The sequence below is a fragment of the Syngnathus acus genome, chromosome 20 (genome assembly GCF_901709675.1).
Source record: "Syngnathus acus chromosome 20, fSynAcu1.2, whole genome shotgun sequence".
NCBI lineage: Eukaryota > Metazoa > Chordata > Actinopteri > Syngnathiformes > Syngnathidae > Syngnathus > Syngnathus acus.
Window position 1 is genome coordinate 8,197,741 of NC_051104.1, and position 18,394 is coordinate 8,216,134.

Here is an 18,394-nt window from a genome sequence, read left to right on the forward strand (position 1 = left end):
AGAGAGAGAGAGAGAGAGAGAGAGGACATAGGTACTACGTTACGTGCACACGAGTCAATCTCACGGCCGCAGCCAATTTGATTTCTTTTTTTGTGCCGGGATAGGAGCTGTGTCGCCAGCGTATGGCCGTCCGGGCGTCGGAGCGTCCGGAGACCCTGCGCCACTCGCGCCTCAACAGCGTGTCGTCCCAGTTCAGCGACGGCCCCGGGGCCGGCAGCCCGTCCACGCGCAGCAGCACCTCCTCCTGGTGCGAGGAGCCCGTGCTGTCCAACATGGACATCTCCACAGGTCACATGATACTGGTGAGCGATGAGATCGTTTTACGCCAAGCTAATTTGCTTCACAGAATGTTGCTATAACGACAAACGAGGACCAGATGAAAGCCATTTGGGGGGTTTGGCATGTCAACCATTGAAGTGCTCACTTTGAAATATCATTTTCTCATTGGGGTGGTTGTAATTCTTCTTTTGGGGTGGAAAGAAGCATTTCCTTCCACATAATGGATTGTTTTAATTTTGCAGTCCGTCACTCGTCGGCGACAAGCTTGATAAAGAGACGGATAGATGCCTGGCAGTGTTTCCATTCATGGCGGACGCATTCATCACAAGCCACGTCGGCCTATTTTATATATATATATATATATATATATATATATATATATATATATATATATATACTATATATATATATATATATATAGTATATATATATATATATATATATATATACACATACATACAATATATGTATATACATATATATATATATTTACACACACATATATATATATATACATATATATATATATATATATATGTATAGCGGGGGGGGGGGGGGGGGGCCTGTAATGAACCAGAAGGAATGTGAGCAACAGATGGCTTTTTCTTACACTCGTCAAGTCTCCCCTTTGAACGCGGCGACAATAGTGCTCACAACGCTGCTGTGAATCATTTGGAGGAGGCCAGGTGCCCTCTTATTACTCTTAGCCTAGGCTTCTCCTTGTGTCCTTTTGTTCAAAAGTCCAAATGAGAAATCGGAGTCCATATCGGGAGCAAACGTGACCCCCCGCTGTACGTCAACGACTGATAAAAAGCACAGCTCACGTGAATTTATTCCAAGCTGTGAATTGAGAATTCTCTTGGTATGATCCATCGATTTTTATGTGGGTGCGCTATTGCTTTTGAAAGCCAATTGTTTGGGGATGTCTGGGTTTTGGCTCTCGCAAGGGTCTCTCCTTAACATTCCGCCATCATCTCCCGTCAAACCATGTGTGTGATTGCCTTCTTATCGCTCATCTCGGGGCCTATATTTGCCCTTCTCATCTCATCTCATCTCATCTCTGCGTCGCTATTTGAAGCGGCGCGCCGTGCCGTGCCGTGCCGTGCCGTGCGGAGAGGGCTGATGATGAATACGCAACGTTCCAAAGCTCACACTCGCACTGCAAAAAAGAAAAAGTCTTTGAGAGTGAAATTGGAAGCCTCTTTGTGCTGAGTCGTCAGCTTGTTGTTTATTTAAGTTAAGTTCAAGTTAAAGTCCCAATGATCGTCACACACACATCTGGGTGTGGTGAAATTTGTCCTCTGCATTTGGCGATCGAACCCCCCAATTCCAACCCTTAATGCTGAGTGCCAAGCAGGGAGGCAATGGCTCCCATTTTTATAGTCTTTGGCATGACCCGGCTGGAACTACTTCAACACACCCTTTGCTATTTTGCATACTGGAGTCCCAGAGAACAATAGCCACAATGGCTCCTTCGTTTTCCCTCTACTCCATTGTGGTGTACGGCAGATTTAAAATAAATAAATAAATAAATAATAATAATTCTTGCTTTGCTCAGTGTTTAAAATGTACACTGGTGCCTTCATTTCCAAGTTTGACGTAAAGGTAAGAAAAAAAAATCCACATTGTTTCAGAAAGGACCTCAGTACCTCCGTTCAGCACCACGGACAGCGCCAACGAGCCAGCCTTTAACACGGCACCAACTCAAAAATGATTGGAGGGAAACAGCTCATTTAATTCAACAAATAGGACCGGACTCACTTGCGTGGTATTAAAGAAGAGCGTGTGAGGCCTACTTTTCCCACTTGTGCTTTATCACGTCATCAATTGTTTGAATTTGGTGTTACCTGTTGCGTGCCGTCCGCCTTCATCCCCGTTTCACCTAGCGGCCGAGGCTGCTTATGGGATTAGACATTGTTTCCCTGACATCTGGGCCTCCCCCATCCCAAATCCCCCTGATTGGCACACCTAATCCTCCCCTCATTCGCGAAAGCTCGTCTGCGCAATAAGCCGCGCTCCCGCCGGGAGCTCGCCGCCTTGATAAGGGGGCCCGGCCCAGCAGAAACGGGCAGAAATATGAATGTCGAAGGCAATCAATGTCGAAGCATGTCGTTTGAATGGAATGAGATGCACTTGGGGGAAGATGTGATGCTGCAGAGCAGCGAGGATGCAACGTGACAGGTGACACAGATAGACAGGCAGGCAGGCAGTGATGGAAAAAGGGCTCCATTTTTTTTTTTTAACTCATTTAAAAAAGTACGGTACCATTCAGAAGGCAGGCAGGAGACTTGCGTAGTCAGGAACAAATCAAAAATAGGCTGAGCGTGAAACACTTCTCGCTTCCTCGTTTTCTTTCAAATGTACACACAACGTTGAAGACAATTGTGTGCTGCCCGCTAGTGGCCAATTATAGTAGAATTACATGCCTCTTGCAAACGTTCTTTGAGGAAAAAAAGCGTTCGAAAGATCACACGCACACACACACGCATGGTTTTCTCGACAACATGCAAATACTGAGAAAATATGGATTCTTTTCTTGCGGCAACAGCAGAGAGCAATTCGATTATAGGAGACTGCCATTAAAGGTGGAGGTGGAACACACTGTGCTGTCCCGACGTTAATCACAGCGCTTGATTTTAGGACCTCGGTGGCACTCGTTTGCATAGCTAACAATAAACTTTGATTCCCATCATTAGTTCCATTTGTAAGGCCTGCTGAATTCATTAGCCATCAAAGGCTAATTACTCATTGTGTGCTGGACCAGGCCTATCTGTGATTAGCATCTATGCGACGTTTGTTTTTGTTGTTTTTTGCTCCACAAAGATGTGCTTTAGCATTTGACAGACCCTAACAATGAAGGCGCTCCTCTTACCTACGGCACTTTTTAATATGGGATAAACCCGCAGCGCGTGTGGCTATCACTTTCATTGTATCAGCCAGCTGACATCAGTTTATGAGTCTGTAATCTTCCGCCCCGCACAATAGCGGCCTAAACCATTTAACCCCCGTCGGGAGGCGGGCTCCATGATACAGGGCAGAAATGGGGGGGAATATGGCGCCTGCTTAAAAAAAATTAAAAAAAAGCCTCGCCTTGCCAGCTACATCCTCTAAGCTCCCCAAGACTTGCCCTGATTTGGGAGTACACACACACACACACGGAGCGCGCCCCCACTTTCTTCTTTTTTTGCCATCTTTGTCTCTCAAGCGAATTCAATTTTGTCCTCTGCGAGCGAGCGACGGCTTAAACGCACACAATCTTATCAGTGGCGGTGCAAGCGGTAAAGGCCTCACTGAAACCCGCCTCGAGTATTTCCACAGCCGACAAACCTCTCGGGACTCTTAATTGTGTTCTTCACAATCCCCCTCCCCTTCCAAGTCCGAAATATTAGCTGCCACCTGACGCCCGTCTGGACTCCTTCCAAGCTCAAACTCTTGTTTTCTCCTCAGTCGTACATGGAGGACCACTTGAAGAACAAGGACCGTCTGGAGCGCGAGTGGGAGGCCCTGTGCTCGTACCAGGCGGAACCGGGCACCTGCGGCGTGGCGCGGAGCGAGCGGAGCACCGGGAAGAACCGCTCAGACGCCGTGCTAGCGTGTGAGTGCTAGCTTCTTTACGTTCAGGCACCATAGTGTGAAAGTGAATCCCGAACAATCCTCAGGTGGTCCCTCCAAAAGAGTCCTTGGCTAGTTAGCAATTGTAATCCCCAGCACAACCATCGCTGTTCCAAAATGTTGGGGCCAATTACTTGATGCCAACTAGCGGTTGGCTTGATTTTTTTTTTGGGGAGTAACTGTCAATCACCCATGACACAAACACCCACTCTCGACTGGAACGGCCGAGATTAGAAGCTTGGCCGCCGTCACTCGAGGCGACGCCGCGTTCAACGGGAACAGTGAGTGCTGGCTTTTAGCAGCGATATAAAGGACTTGAGGGACCTTCTCTTCTTGGAGGTGGAGAGATTTGCGTGTGATGATGAAAGAGTGATGAAAGCGCTCTTCTTCTTCTCCATTTCATTTTGCCAGCGCCATTGGGACGGACGTGTGGGGAAATACGCTAATGAATGATGCGTCCTTGTTACAGATGATCATTCCAGAATCACCTTGAAAGCTGAGAATAACCACAGCGGCTCCGATTACATCAACGCCAGTCCAATCGTGAGTATCGTTCAATCGTTCTCTTTTCCAGCTCCTACGTATCTGCTCTTTGTGTGTTTGCTTTGTCATCGATTTAAGAGCGAGTAAGCGTCGTTTTTTTTTTCTCTCTCTTTTTTTGCACAACTCGTGGATCCATCGGTGCTTTGAGATAACCTTTTTTTTCTTCTTCTATACAAAAGTAACAAAAGATACGCATCTTTTGCTACAAGCAAATACATCTCCGGATATACCCGAAAGTATGCGGGAGAGAGAGCTGAGGCTATTTTTTTTGGTTTGGTTTGGTTTGGTTTCTTTTTTTCCCCCCACCTCCAGCACATTTGTGATTTCCCCCGAGGCTCCTGCATCAAAAGCAACAGGAAGCTATGCATTTCAAATACACGAGCCGCAATTTTCCCAACAGATAAACCAGGGAGCTGCGCTAAAAGCTCAAATACGCCTCTCAAACAAACAATCATGCTGGATGTGCTCTCATGTTGGATGCGCCTCGCAACATTTTGGAGGCTTGCAAGTGGGCAGGACACGGGCGGGTGGAGTGGGCGGATGAAAGGAGGGTAATTACTCCACAATAGGGACCCCCCCCCCCCCCGGCTGTGTCTAGCAAAACTGATAATTATGTCTGTCAATGTGGCTTCTTCCTCTTCATTAGCTCCGAGGCAGCGGCGTCCGAGCAAAAACAATGGGGCTACTTCGTAGAAGCGAACTTAAGGAGTACTCCGCACGCAACTTTGCTGCGCTTTCTCATGCGTCTGACGTTACGGCGCCGCAAAAGTGAGGCTGCAAGTGAAGGTGTCTTTGTGATAGAAAGGCGCCAGGCCATCATGGCAAAGCCACTGCCTGCATTTTTCGGGAGCCGAAGGAGAACGACCTCCGGCGCTCGCGCTTGTCATAATCGCCTCGTAACAACGGCGGCGAGGACGGGCCAAAAAAACGCAGGACCGCTCTTTCATGTTTGCCTTTTAGTATTCCAGCGGCGGCGGCGGCGGCGGCGGCGGCGGCGGCGGCAGCGACAGCGGCAGCAGCGCGTCTGTGTCCTTGAGATTGGCAAAACCAAACAGCGGCGCTCGCATTCATTCGCCTTTCATTTCAACGAGGGGGAGGTGCCCCCGCCCCGCCCCGCCCCTCCCCTCCCCGGTCCTCCTCGAATCTTAACCAGGAAGCATGAAAAGAACAAAAAAAAGTTTTGCTGAAGTACCACAATGTTCCTTCTTGCACGCGTGTGATGTTTAAGGACGTGTACAAGATTTGTTTTGTTCTTTTCAACGTCAAGATAACCCATGCTGCCTTTACGGATCCCTCATTCGGATGCAAGGCAAAGCTTTCAAAAGTGAAAATGAGAACAAATATTTCAGTGAGCGCTTTGAAGCCTCAACACGGCGTGCGTGACACTGCCTTTTCTCCCTCCCAGATGGACCACGACCCCCGCAACCCCACTTACATCGCCTCGCAGGGCCCGCTTCCCTCCACCGTGGCCGACTTCTGGCAGGTAAGTCTCGTCCCGTCCCGTCCGTCACTCAAACTGATTTGTTTCTTCAGCCGTGAGCTTTCGGCATAAACGCATCATTTGAGACATCTGGGTTACGGGTTCTTTGCTTTGTGATGGGAGCGCTCGGCGGGGGATCAGCAAGCCCCGCTTCGCGCCTCTCGTGTATTATTCCCGCTCAAAATATTGACTCAACTGTATTTTTAACAAGCGCCATGCTTTAAACAATGCTTAACACTCTTCTCAAAGTGACAAACAGTTTTTTTCCGTGGCCCAATTTCCATTGAAGCCAAACAAAAGGCGCAAGTTTTTTGGAAACAAAATAACAATCTGCCGTTTGTTCCGCGGATGTGTGACTTTGCCGCTGGACTCTGTTGCTAACCAAACCAGTAGCACCTAGCCATCCTCTCAGAGGATAGCATCAGTTCACCTGCACCATTTTAAAGATAAACGTACGTTATTGCTGAAGCTATTGTTGGCGCTAGCCAAGCCAGCAGCGCTTATTGAGGCCTGAAAAGAAACCAATGGCGTCCTCAGGTGGGCAAGGCAGACGCAGCAGATGCCAAGTGACAAACGCACTTTGCCAAGAACCAGGCTAATGCATTCCCGGAGCACCGTTGATCACGAGCCGCTGTTAAACACAGCCGTCCTTCCGTCCGTCCGCTTGCGCACTAAATGATGCATGCTGGCCAAATGGCGTCCCCGTGTGTTAATAAGGCGCCCACTGTAGTCATTAGGAGCGAGCGAGCGGCACGCCACGCCACGCCACGGCACGGCACGCCAGCCGGCCCCTTTTGCCGTCCGACGTCAACGTTTTCTCAAGTTGGGGACTTTTCATGGCCGACAATCGGCTGGCAGTTAATTAACAACGCAATCGCTTGCTAGCTTTTAACTGCAAAGTGCATCCTAATTGTGCGGGAAGGCTTTTGGTTTGTTTTTCTCCCACCCCCCAACCCTAACCTTAACCCCCCCGCCTCTCTTTCTCTATTCGAACGTGTTGAGTGGCTCTAATCAAACACTGATAATTGTTTGCTATTTGTTTTGTTCCTTTTTCGTGCCAGTTGCCAATCTATTATAGATGCTCAGCCATGAACCCGACGTCGCACTTTTTCCAATTAAGTAGGTGGGAGGGAGGGAGGGAGGGAGGGAGGGAAAAAAGAACAACAAAATGGTGTTTTCTCACTTCAGAGCAAAAACGAGTCAATCCTGCGCTAATACGGCAAGGGAGCAAATAATTCATGTCAGACAGTGACTCTTTGCTAATAAAGGGCCTCTAAAGAGTTATTCAAAACATTGAAAAATTCCAAAAAGGAAAAATATCTATATTTGCTAAAGGTAGTGTGCTCTCTTCCTTCCCATTTGCCTTAACGGTCGCCGTGGGCTGGCTGGCGTGCCGGCGTGCCGGCGTGCCGGCGTGCCGGCGTGCTGGCGTGCGTGTTTCTCCCGAGCGCGCATTACACTTACGCATGATGCTTTATTGGTGCCTCCTGGACCCGGATTAAGAAATCCATTTGATGGGTGAATATTGTCAGCCTTGAACAATGGCGTCTCCCTCCCTCCCTCCCTCCCTCCCTCCCTCCCTCCCGCTGCAGATGGTGTGGGAGAGCGGCTGCGTGGTGGTGCTCATGCTCACCCCCGTCTCGGAGAACGGCGTCAAGCAGTGTCACCGCTACTGGCCGGACGAGGGCTCCGACGTCTACCACTTCTACGAGGTAGGCGTTTTTTTCAACTTCAGCGCACCCTTCCCTTGTCTTCGGCGTTAACGGCGGTGCGCCCGCCCGCGCGCGCGCGCGCACGCAGGTCAACCTGGTTTCCGAGCACATCTGGTGCGAGGACTTCCTGGTCCGAAGCTTCTACCTGAAGAACCTGCACACCAATGAGACGCGCACCGTCACGCAGTTCCACTTCCTCTCCTGGATGGATCACGGCGTCCCCAGCTCGGCGCGTACCCTCTTGGACTTCCGCAGGTACTGTAGCGCGGCCACCTTTGACCTCATGGCCGTTCAGCTCGTTCACCCCCTCCCTCCCTCCCTCCCTCCCTCTCTTCTTTTTTTCCCCTTCACTGGCTCTAACAAGGTTTCTCTCCTATCCCCCTAGTTTGGGATGTGTCATTATTTTGTTTTGACTCAGAACAGATTTTCTTTTCTCTGAAACATTTGTTAATTATACCAGATTTGTTTTCCAAACAAAGATGCTTTTGAAATTTTTTGTGATTTTTATTTTTGAAATCTAACAACCTTGCTGTCCCCGCATCCCCCCACCTCCCCCCTCGATGCAGCAACTTAACAGCCCCGCACTGCCTGGCTTGGCTTGGGAAGAAAACGCCTCATTCAAAGAGCCAATTAAACGAGTGGCGCCTGACTAAAAATGCTTGACGTTTGTTAGCGAGCGGATAACCTCGCCCGAGCTCCCCGTGTGGAGGGACAACAAATGAGAATGGATGCATCAGATTTGGGGATGGAAATGTGTGTGTGTGTGTGTGTCCGTGCTTGTTAATGCAAAGTGGAGGGGATGGCGTTCTCTTTGCGATCTATGCCCCTCCTTCCAATTAGCTTGTATGCATTTGAGTGCACTTTTTTTTTTCCATCTGTGTGTGTGTGTGTGTGTGTGTGTGTGTGTGTGTATTTTTGTTGAGGTTTGGGCCGTATTTTGCGGTTGCCAGTGTCATTTTTGTGATGTTGCAGCTAGTAATATGAGCCCAGTTGCATAGTCACAAAAGTGATCATTGGAAACTGTGTCTCCTCAGCCAGGCCTGCGCACAACCTGACTCTCTCTCTCTTTCTCACTCGCTCGCCCTCCTCTCCTTGCTGTCTCGACCCTCTGGCTTTATTTGCATGGGACGTTTGGGCCGTCCTTGTGCTGCACTCTTTGTCATCACATGTTATCATGTGAATTCCATATTTTCAAGAATAAATATGTACCTGGGATGGAATGTCTGGATTGTTAAGACCTGATCATTATTGTGAAAGATAAAAATATTTCATAGCCACCAACACTTAATCAGTGTTCAATAACCTACTTTCTTTTTTTTCTTTGTCTTCTTCTGTTCCAGAAAGGTTAACAAGTGCTACCGAGGTCGATCTTGCCCCATTATTGTTCACTGCAGGCAAGTATTCCAAGCACATCGAAGACACAAACATTCAATTTGAAATTCCACTTTTGTTTTTCTTATTTCGGAGGCAGGGTGGGAGGGAGGGGTGGAGGTAGGGAGGGAGGGAGGGACATGTTGACAGTGCACGGCAGGCTTAAAAAGTTGTCCCGCCTGAGCACTTTTACGCTGTGAAGTCATGCATGCGTAGCGGCCCAACGTGGATTAATGAAGCCGCCGTTCTCCCAGATCCACCCCCCCACCCCCCGCTGTTCCGTTGGCCTGCGCCTTTATGGAAGAGACGTGCACGCCTTGTTTGCAATTAACATGCAGTGCCGCTGAATGGCCAGGGGGCACAAAGGGAGGCTTTTCAACACACTATCTCTGGAGAGAGAGAGAGAGAGCGAGAGAGAGAGAGAGAGAGAGAGAGAGAGAGAGAGAGAGAGAGAGAGAGAGAGAGAGAGAGAGAGAGAGAGAGAGAGAGAGAGAGAGAGAGAGAGAGAGAGAGAGAGAGAGAGAGCGAGCGAGCGAAAGCAAGGCCCTCCAAATTTAAAAAAAAAAAAGCTGTTCTTCAAACCGCCCCTGGTCTCTCAACCTTCTCCTGTGCTCCCGAGGTGCACCATTTGAAAAGCCTTTGTCCTCTGGTGGAGAGCCTCCCCCTCAACTCACCCCCACCTCCCCCTTTGACATTGCCTGCCCAGACCGACCACACATGCAAGATGATGAAGGCCAAAAAAATCTCAAGCATGATATTGGATGTGTCCGTCCGTCTCTGAATCAAGCGTGTCCTCCTTCCTTGTCTTTGTCTCACCGCAGCGACGGCGCTGGCAGGAGTGGCACTTACATTCTGATTGACATGGTCCTCAACCGGATGGCAAAAGGTAAACGCTTGGCTTTTTCCACTCCCTGCTCGCGTTGCCATAGCAACACGTTGCTTTTTCCATAGAGGCTCTCGGCGATGCGTCGGAGGGGGAACAAAAGCCCCCAGCTCGCAAATGAGAAATCAAGGGGACAAAAAAAAAAAAGCTATTTGAACATTAGTAATTCAGTAGTCATTTGTGCTGCTGTCACGCCGTATCGACCTGCATCACAATTGCCGCATGAATTTAGATGGCGCATGCATGCCAATGAAAGTGAATTCGTTTGCGGTTTGAACATCAATGTTTCATAGAAGCAATGTGTTTAAGCATTGGATTATTATTTTTCCCCTTGATTTTTCAGCGGCCGCATTATTGTCTTGGGGTTGCCGTTTGCACGGACCGAGGGCCGACCGAGCCTTGCCGGCAAAAACCAAATTCCTAATTGCGCACCGTGACAGAAAAGCAATTACAACTGAGAAGTCTTCATTTCCGAGTCTAAATTTATATCGTAAAAAAAGACATCAGATTGAACGAATAACCTTTTGATTAAAAACAACTTTCATGATCGAATACATAATATTGTTGGTGAAAAGATGATTATATTTTTTTTAAAAATGGTCCACATTTTAGTTTGTACTGGTTGCTAATACAGTTGACATCCATAAGCACCAATAAAAAAATTCTTTGTACAAAATATTGCACTCTGGAGAAAAGTAACATATAAACGAACACCAGGGGGCGGTACTGCGGTAATATTATCGAAGAGGCGCCTTGTCAAAATGGTGGTGACATGACATTCAAAATGGATTTTGCTTCCATTGTGGATGCCGGCCGGCCCCCAAAGGTCAATCTGCGTCAATTTGAAGACCCCTCCCCATAGCTCTGCTTGCCCTCCGACCTTTGCCTTCTCAACTTTGCCCTCTCCCCAACTCAAAATGGCCGCTCATTAGAAAAGGTCACGTCCGCAGCGTAGTCGGTGGCGATGAAAGGCGCTCGCTCGGCGAGTCGTGCAGACAGCCTGGCCCCCCGCGCCACCCCACCCCACCCACCCACCCCTGCATATTTGATCAAGACGCACGCGTCGGCGGGCCGTCGTCCAAACCTTTCCGGCGATGAATGCAATCGTTTACAATTGACCTTGCGTGGAAAAAGAGGAGCCGGACAGATGTGAGCTGGATTAGCCCGCTTGCTTTGAAGCGTTTCCAATGTTCTGCGTGTGCGTTGCAGGTGCTAAAGAGATTGATATTGCCGCGACCCTGGAGCACTTGAGAGACCAGAGAGCCGGAATGGTCCACACAAAGGTAAGACCCCCGTCCCGTCCCGCCCTGCCCCGTCCTGTCCCTCTTCCAAGCCTTTGAGCTCAAGTGCTTGTGGGGAAGGGTGGGTCAGATGAAAAGCCTCTATTGTTTGATACAAAGAGAGTTTTATTGGATGCCAGCAACAATTTTGGGCTCCAACAGTCAAATATGAGCAAATAAGCCCTGCTTTTACTCCAATATGCCCATCTGCAAATTTGAAGTTCTTTTACAAGTAAAGTTGACGAGCGTGTGCCATTTTGCACTGAAGCAGCTTTCCTTTCATAAGATCATGAGATGAGCATCTCAACAAGCTGAGGTTGGCCATTTTGGTTTGAGGCCACCATTTCAGGGCGCTCACAGACAGACCATGTCCAACCACGGGGAGGGCTGAAATGCCAGCCCGACTAGCCTAGCCCTAAAATAGCGCCCCCCAAATCCAGGCAGGCAGAGACAGATGGCTTGATATTTCTAACAATTTCAAAAATAGACAAATGTGATCGGCCACCGGCGGCTGCCGCATATCGATCTCCCTTTGGGCCTCGCTGTGTGTGTGTTGACACATCTAAAGGCCTGCTGCTTTTTTTTTTTTTCTTCTCCTCCCCCTGAGCCTGGGGAGTGAAAGAGTGCAAAACAGCAGCAGCGGCAGCGGCAGCGGCGGCTCTGTGTGTGTGTGGGGGGGGGGGGGGTCGGCAACATCAATCACGCTGTTGCTTTGCTCTCGAGGGGGAAAAGCAACAAAAGACAAACAAAAGTGGGCTGGCTCACCTGCGTGGCTCCAAATACTTTCTTTCTTCACATGTGCTGCGGCGGCCTCTTGTCTTCCATCCCCACCCAGGAGCAGTTTGAGTTTGCGCTGACGGCCGTGGCCGAGGAGGTGAACGCCATCCTCAAAGCCATGCCTCAATGAGTTGACTGCGCACCTCTCCTCTCCTCTCCTCTCCTCTTATTCATCTGCTTCCTCAAGCTGTCTCTCTTTAGATCTAGATTCATCAATATATATATCGATATAGCTGAGCACTCTTATTGGGTGTGCGGGCCGCAGTGGCCAAAGATTGCGTTCGGGTACGAGCAGTCGGTCCGGGCTAGGAGGGGATGCTCAAGTAAGTCGATGAATCAACGGTACGGACCCGAATGCAGCCTTTTCGCGCCACTGGCGAGCTTTGACGTCATGTCGAGTGAACACTTCTAGAGATGTAAAGAAATATATTTCCGTATATATTTCAAAAGAATCAAACATATACACTTGTATGGATATGTACAGTTGACTGTATGGATTGAAATGTTGCGTGTGAGTCCGAGAGGCCATTATTTTTGGAACAATTGGAGCAAGCAATTAGCAGGGAAGCGACAAACAAAAACACATCTCCGACCGACTCTTCTCCTCATATATTACGCCTTTATTTTTCAAACGATTTTACACTTATGAGACCACTCGTTGCCGAGCATTGGCGTAAATATCGACGTGCTAAAAAGTCGACTCGCGGTACAACTGCATCCATCCGTCTATCGCTGGTCGACACCGCGTGACCACGAATAAGAACGAGAAGTAGCGTCTTGTCCTGTTATGGCTAGGAAGTGCTCTGCTAGTAACGTGCTTGTTGTATTTCTGTATTGCGGATGCATTGTGCTATGCTGTGCAACATGACAACGATATGACTTGGAAGCTCTTGCGTCTCTCTCTGCACTAACCTTCATTGATAGTAAAGGTCAATTAAAAGCCAAACTGTCCTGTCTTTTTTCTACCTTCTCCAGTCCCAATGCAAGCAAAATGCAGAGTGATACAAGACAAGTCCCATTTCCAAAATGCTCATTCATTTTGTCGTTGCTCTTATTTAACACACAAGGGAGGAGGCTTCAGTCGTTAGCTACGACTTCACACACGTCACAGATTATTAATTAGTAGTGGGGCCATCCCCGAGTGTTTATGCTTGTTTGGAAAAGTGCCTGGGATGAAGACAAAAAGCCCAGCGTGTGCGTGCGTTTTGTCGCTCGCTGAAAGGCGAGCAGATCGGCGCGACCGAACCTTCGTGTCGCTCCGAGGCCTGGCCTGGCCTGGCCTGGCCTGGCCTGGCCTGGCCTGGCCTGGCCTGGCCTGGCCTGGCCTGGCCTGGCCTGGCCTGGCATGGCATGGCCTGGCCGCGCCGCGCCGCCTTTGCTGGGTGAGCTCCGCAAACAAAACTGGCTTTTCAAGAGCACTCGTTGGGCCGGCCTCTGGCATTGAAACTCTACTTTTAAGACCTATCTTATCTATCACGTTTACGGCAACAACCGTCACCCATCCTAAGTGAGTTTCTCCACACCTATCTGGCCGGGCGCACTGTGCATTTGTCAAAGCCAGATTGATTTCTTTTGCTCGGCTGAGGGTGCGACGCTTTATTGCGTCATTGTTGCCGATAAACGCGTCGTGACGGGATGGAGGGAAAATGGCGGAGTCGGTCGACCTGCAATCGGCGGACGACGCGGGCTCAGACGAGTACGAGGCTAGAAACGACAGTGCATCAAAGGGATGACAATGTCGTCACCTTTTAGCTGATTGGCTGTGGGAGTGGTGGTTGTTGTTGCTAGGCAACTGTTACTAGGACCGTTGCCATGTCAGAGGCTCACCAGGAAAACCATTTGCTCGTGTGCTGAAAAGGGCCACCCGGTGGCTATCTTGCCACACCTGCGCACTGACCGCAGTCCGCAGCCTTTTTCTTTTTTTTTTTTTCACCATGCAGGTGGGTCGGTTGACGACACTTTCTGCTTTAAAATGACGGCCTGGAGGCGAGGCGAGGCGAGGCGAGGCAATGCGTGTGTGTGGGTGGAACACGGCACGTGACTCGGACAGAGCTGGGTTCGAACCATCCACTTGTTTCCATGCCAAGAAGAATGAGTGATGAAGCCAGACATTTGACAAATGTTATCTGAGGTGCTTGGAAAAACAATCACAGCTCCGACATCTGATAATAAACAAAAAAAAAAAGTTTTTTTTTTATAGAAATAAATGAGCTGTACAAAAAAACAAAAAACTAAGATTAGCCTACACTTACATCATATCGTTAGATATAAGTTAAAAGAAGTAAAAGAGCGGTTTAATTTGATTGTTTTCATTCTAAAACAAAAATAGAATCTATAGCGAGAAACCAAAGTACAACGACGCCTATATTCGTTCTGGATTCCCGGAATTTGACCATAAGATAGCAAAAGTGTACCGTGTGTCGCCCTCTGCTGGTCAGTAGGGGAAATGACGCATATGTATTCGTTTTGGATTCCCGGAATTTGACCATAAGATAGCAAAAGTGTACCGTGTGTCGCCCTCTGCGGGTCAGGATGAGAAATGCTCCCGTTGATCAATTCCGGGAATACAAAACAAAAATACGAGCCGTTTCTTGATTTGTATGTAGTGCTGTATTACAGTTTTGGTTCGAAATAAAAATAGAAAATCAATCTTTCTTTCTTCCCATCTTTCCAAGCAACGCAAAGTTGTATGTATGCTTGCATTGCAACTGTTCAACGACAATTAAAAGAAGTTCCCAAATTGAAACAGACTTAAGAGAGTTCTTGATGATTCCACTGTATTATTGTAGTTTATTTTTATTCACAGCAAGTGACAACAACAATTAGATTGAATTTGTGCAAGAAGAAAGAATGAGCAACAATGACCCAATCGAGGTGTGCAAGGTGACTTCAGGGGCGGGGAACTGAGATGCTGCAGTAATGAGATCTTCGAATTGTTGAAAGAAAACAAATATTCAAGTTTGAAACTCAACATCTGCTGCGTCAGTGACAAGTCAAAACAAAGCCCCTTGGCAAGAACGCGTTTGGATCTATTTGAATTGAGCTTTCTCGGTTACCGTAGGCGGGCACGCCAGTTCACCTTGCAGCAAGCCCTACCGGTGACTACTAACTGTTTTGAGTGCGTATTGCAAACCATTTGTTTTCCGGCGTTTACATGTAAAGATGCAGGAGCATCATTAGCAGTTTGTTTGTTGCTCGCTAGCTAGCCATCGTAGAACAATATCAACAAAGCTAGGTAGGTGGCTTGTCAGCCAGCCAGCCAGCCCGCCCGTCAGCCAGCCAGCCAGCCCGCCCGTCAGCCAGCCAGCCCGCTCGCCAGCCAGCCAGCCAGCCAGCCAGCCAGCCAGCCAGCCCGCCCGCCCGCCCGCCAGCCAGCCCGTCCGCCAGCCAGCCCGCCCGTCCGCCAGCCAGCCCGCCCGCCCGTCCGCCAGCCAGCCCGCCCGTCCGCCAGCCAGCCAGCCCGCCAGCCAGCCAGCCAGCCGCAGTTCGTGTTGGCTCGTGAGTGAACGTTTCGTGGCAATGAACAACGCCCTCGGAAGGATGCCTGAAAGCCACCCCTGTGTCCCTCCTGCGGGCCAACCTTCGTCGAGAGGCTGCCACCCTCGTTCTCGCCAGGAAGGCAACAATTACAACTGGCACATCCTGCACAACACTACAACTACTCCTCCAGCTCCACCAAGCAGACTCAAGGCACGCCACCCCTACAACATGAAGAGATGCTCAATTCCATCCCTGAAGAGATGCTTGGCTGGCAGTAGCTTGGAAGCAGGAGTGGGAGGCAGCTGGTCCCTCCCTCATGCACCGTTATATCTGGGAACCAGGAGACGGCGCCATAGGAGGAGACGAACGACCTCGCCAGCAGTGGACCACACTGAGCCGCTTAAGAACTGGTGTTGGGCGCTTCAACACGTCTATGCGCCGTGCGAATGCGGAGACCCCGAGCAGACAGCCGACCAGACCACATCATCAACACCTGCCCCCCGATATAGACCACCATCGGAGGCCGGCCTCTTTGACCTGGGACCAGAGATGCTGGCGTGGCTCCACGACACCAAGTTGGAGCTCTGACGTTACACGAGAGAGACCGAGACAGAATCCTGACTTTCCCGTTCGCGAACGAGTCAACGGGTCAACTGCCTTCCCGTGCGTGCATCAACGGATCAGTCAGTGATCGTGTTGCGTCTCCCTCCTGGCGTGGACTATGTAAACCAGAATGTCGATTTACGATTTACCAAGGAAAGAAAGAAGCACTCACTGAAACACCACTTCTTTTATGCACGTTTTCTCCAAGCTAACGGCTAACTTTATTGCATGATGGGATGCGCCGTTATGTAACAACGGGGAGATTATGCTTCTCTTTGGGTCATCTTGATTTTAGAACACTTATAGTAGTTTTTAAATAACGTGTATGCATATATACGCCTAAATATTGTTATCCAATATATCTACTGCAATTTCACATTGGATTTCTGGTTTGAAATTTACTTTTAATATTATTATTATTTTTAATAAACATTTATGTTAAAACTTGTCTGGTGTTTTATTCCTTGTTTCTTTATTCGCCAATTAAAACATAAAAATCTGACATTTGGTTAACTGCTTTATATGACAATATGTACGTATATGTGTTTTACGTTGTTGTGTAACGTGTTGGTGTCCCCCAAAATAAAGAGCAAGTAGTCAAACACACATTCTTGACACGTACAAAAAAATGCATCAAGTTACACCTGGAAATGGTGGTGTACCTAATGGAGTGTCCGTGTGACGTCACAGATCAAACAGCCAATCAGGAGGTGGGGGTGAGGGCGGCTGTGGCACTTTTCACTTTCAGTTCAGCTTTGGCCATGATTTTTTTCCCTAATGAAGTGGCCTGTTATCAGGTACACCTGAAAATGGCGGCGTACCTAAAGGAGTGTCCGTGTGATGTCACAGATCAAACAGCCAATCAGAAAGTGGGGGTGAGGGCGGGTGTGGCACTTTTCACTTAAACCAGGGGTGTCGACCTCCAGTCCTCGAGGGGCCGCGTTCCAATATCTTTTCCAAGTTACCCTCGTTAAACGCACCTGCGTGAAAAGATTTTGGCATTTTCACATTCTGCAGGAGCTAAAACTTTTCACGCAGGTGCGCTTAACGAAGGAATCACACGGACACTCCATTAGGTACACCGCCATTTTCAAGTGTACCTAATAACAGGCCGGCCACTTTATTAGGGAAATATCATGGTCAAAGGTCACAGGCGTCAAGCTCTAGTCCTCGGGGCCGCGTTCCAACATGTTTTCCAAGTGACCCTCGTTAAGCGCACCTGCGTGAAAACTTTTAGCTTCTTTCACGTTCAGCAGGAGCTAAAACTTTTCACGCAGGTGCGCTTAACGAGGGAATCACACGGACACTCCATTAGGTACACCGCCATTTTCAAGTGGACCTAATAACAGGCCGGCCACTTTATGAGGGAAATATCACGGTCAAAGGTCACAGGCGGCAAGCTCTAGTCCTCGGGGCCGCGTTCCAACATGTTTTCCAAGTGACCCTCGTTAAGCGCACCTGCGTGAAAACTTTTAGCTTCTTTCACGTTCAGCAGGAGCTAAAACTTTTCACGCAGGTGCGCTTAACGAGGGAATCACACGGACACTCCATTAGGTACACCGCCATTTTCAAGTGTACCTAATAACAGGCCGGCCACTTTATGAGGGAAATATCATGGTCAAAGGTCACAGGCGTCAAGCTCTAGTCCTCGGGGCCGCGTTCCAACATGTTTTCCAAGTGACCCTCGTTAAGCGCACCTGCGTGAAAAGTTTTAGCTTCTTTCACGTTCAGCAGGAGCTAAAACTTTTCACGCAGGTGCGCTTAACGAGGGAATCACACGGACACTCCATTAGGTACACCGCCATTTTCAAGTGTACCTAATAACAGGCCGGCCACTTTATTAGGGAAATATCATGGTCAAAGGTCACAGGCGTCAAGCTCTAGTCCTCGGGGCCGCGTTCCAACATGTTTTCCAAGTGACCCTCGTTAAGCGCACCTGCGTGAAAAGTTTTAGCTTCTTTCACGTTCAGCAGGAGCTAAAACTTTTCACGCAGGTGCGCTTAACGAGGGAATCACACGGACACTCCATTAGGTACACCGCCATTTTCAAGTGTACCTAACAGGCCGGCCACTTTATGAGGGAAATATCATGGTCAAAGGTCACAGGCGTCAAGCTCTAGTCCTCGGGGCCGCGTTCCAACATGTTTTCCAAGTGATCCTCGTTAAGCGCACCTGCGTGAAAAGTTTTAGCTTCTTTCACGTTCAGCAGGAGCTAAAACTTTTCACGCAGGTGCGCTTAACGAGGGAATCTCGGAAAACATGTTGGAATGGGGCCCCGAGGACTAGAGCTTGCCACCTGTGACCTTTGACCAAGATATTTCCCTAATAAAGTGGCCGGCCTGTTAGGTACACTTGAATCAGAAAGTGGGGGTGA

At 49.0% G+C, this 18,394-nt stretch overlaps 1 protein-coding gene and 1 long non-coding RNA gene across 3 annotated transcripts in view; one reads left to right on the forward strand and one right to left on the reverse strand.

Annotated features, from left to right (window-relative positions):
- The window catches only part of ptprn2 (protein tyrosine phosphatase receptor type N2), a 59,827-nt gene extending 46,944 nt beyond the window's left edge, over positions 1-12,883 (forward strand). The window contains exons 14-23 of one of the 2 annotated variants that reach the window (XM_037280108.1): positions 105-302; positions 3,727-3,874; positions 4,361-4,434; positions 5,840-5,917; positions 7,507-7,626; positions 7,715-7,881; positions 8,967-9,020; positions 9,819-9,883; positions 11,090-11,163; positions 11,996-12,883. In XM_037280108.1, the coding sequence (XP_037136003.1) occupies positions 105-302; positions 3,727-3,874; positions 4,361-4,434; positions 5,840-5,917; positions 7,507-7,626; positions 7,715-7,881; positions 8,967-9,020; positions 9,819-9,883; positions 11,090-11,163; positions 11,996-12,067 (1,050 nt within the window). In that variant the 3' untranslated portion in view covers positions 12,068-12,883. The remainder of the gene's footprint in view (positions 1-104; positions 303-3,726; positions 3,875-4,360; positions 4,435-5,839; positions 5,918-7,506; positions 7,627-7,714; positions 7,882-8,966; positions 9,021-9,818; positions 9,884-11,089; positions 11,164-11,995) is intronic. The other variant, XM_037280109.1, reaches the window with a different exon arrangement.
- On the reverse strand, positions 1,445-14,292 carry LOC119139110. The gene is made up of 3 exons (XR_005101299.1): positions 14,155-14,292; positions 7,168-7,173; positions 1,445-1,456 (listed from the first exon to the last, which is right to left on the reverse strand). It is a non-coding gene; the product is annotated as an uncharacterized LOC119139110 (long non-coding RNA).
- Between the last annotated feature and the right edge of the window lie 4,102 nt (positions 14,293-18,394).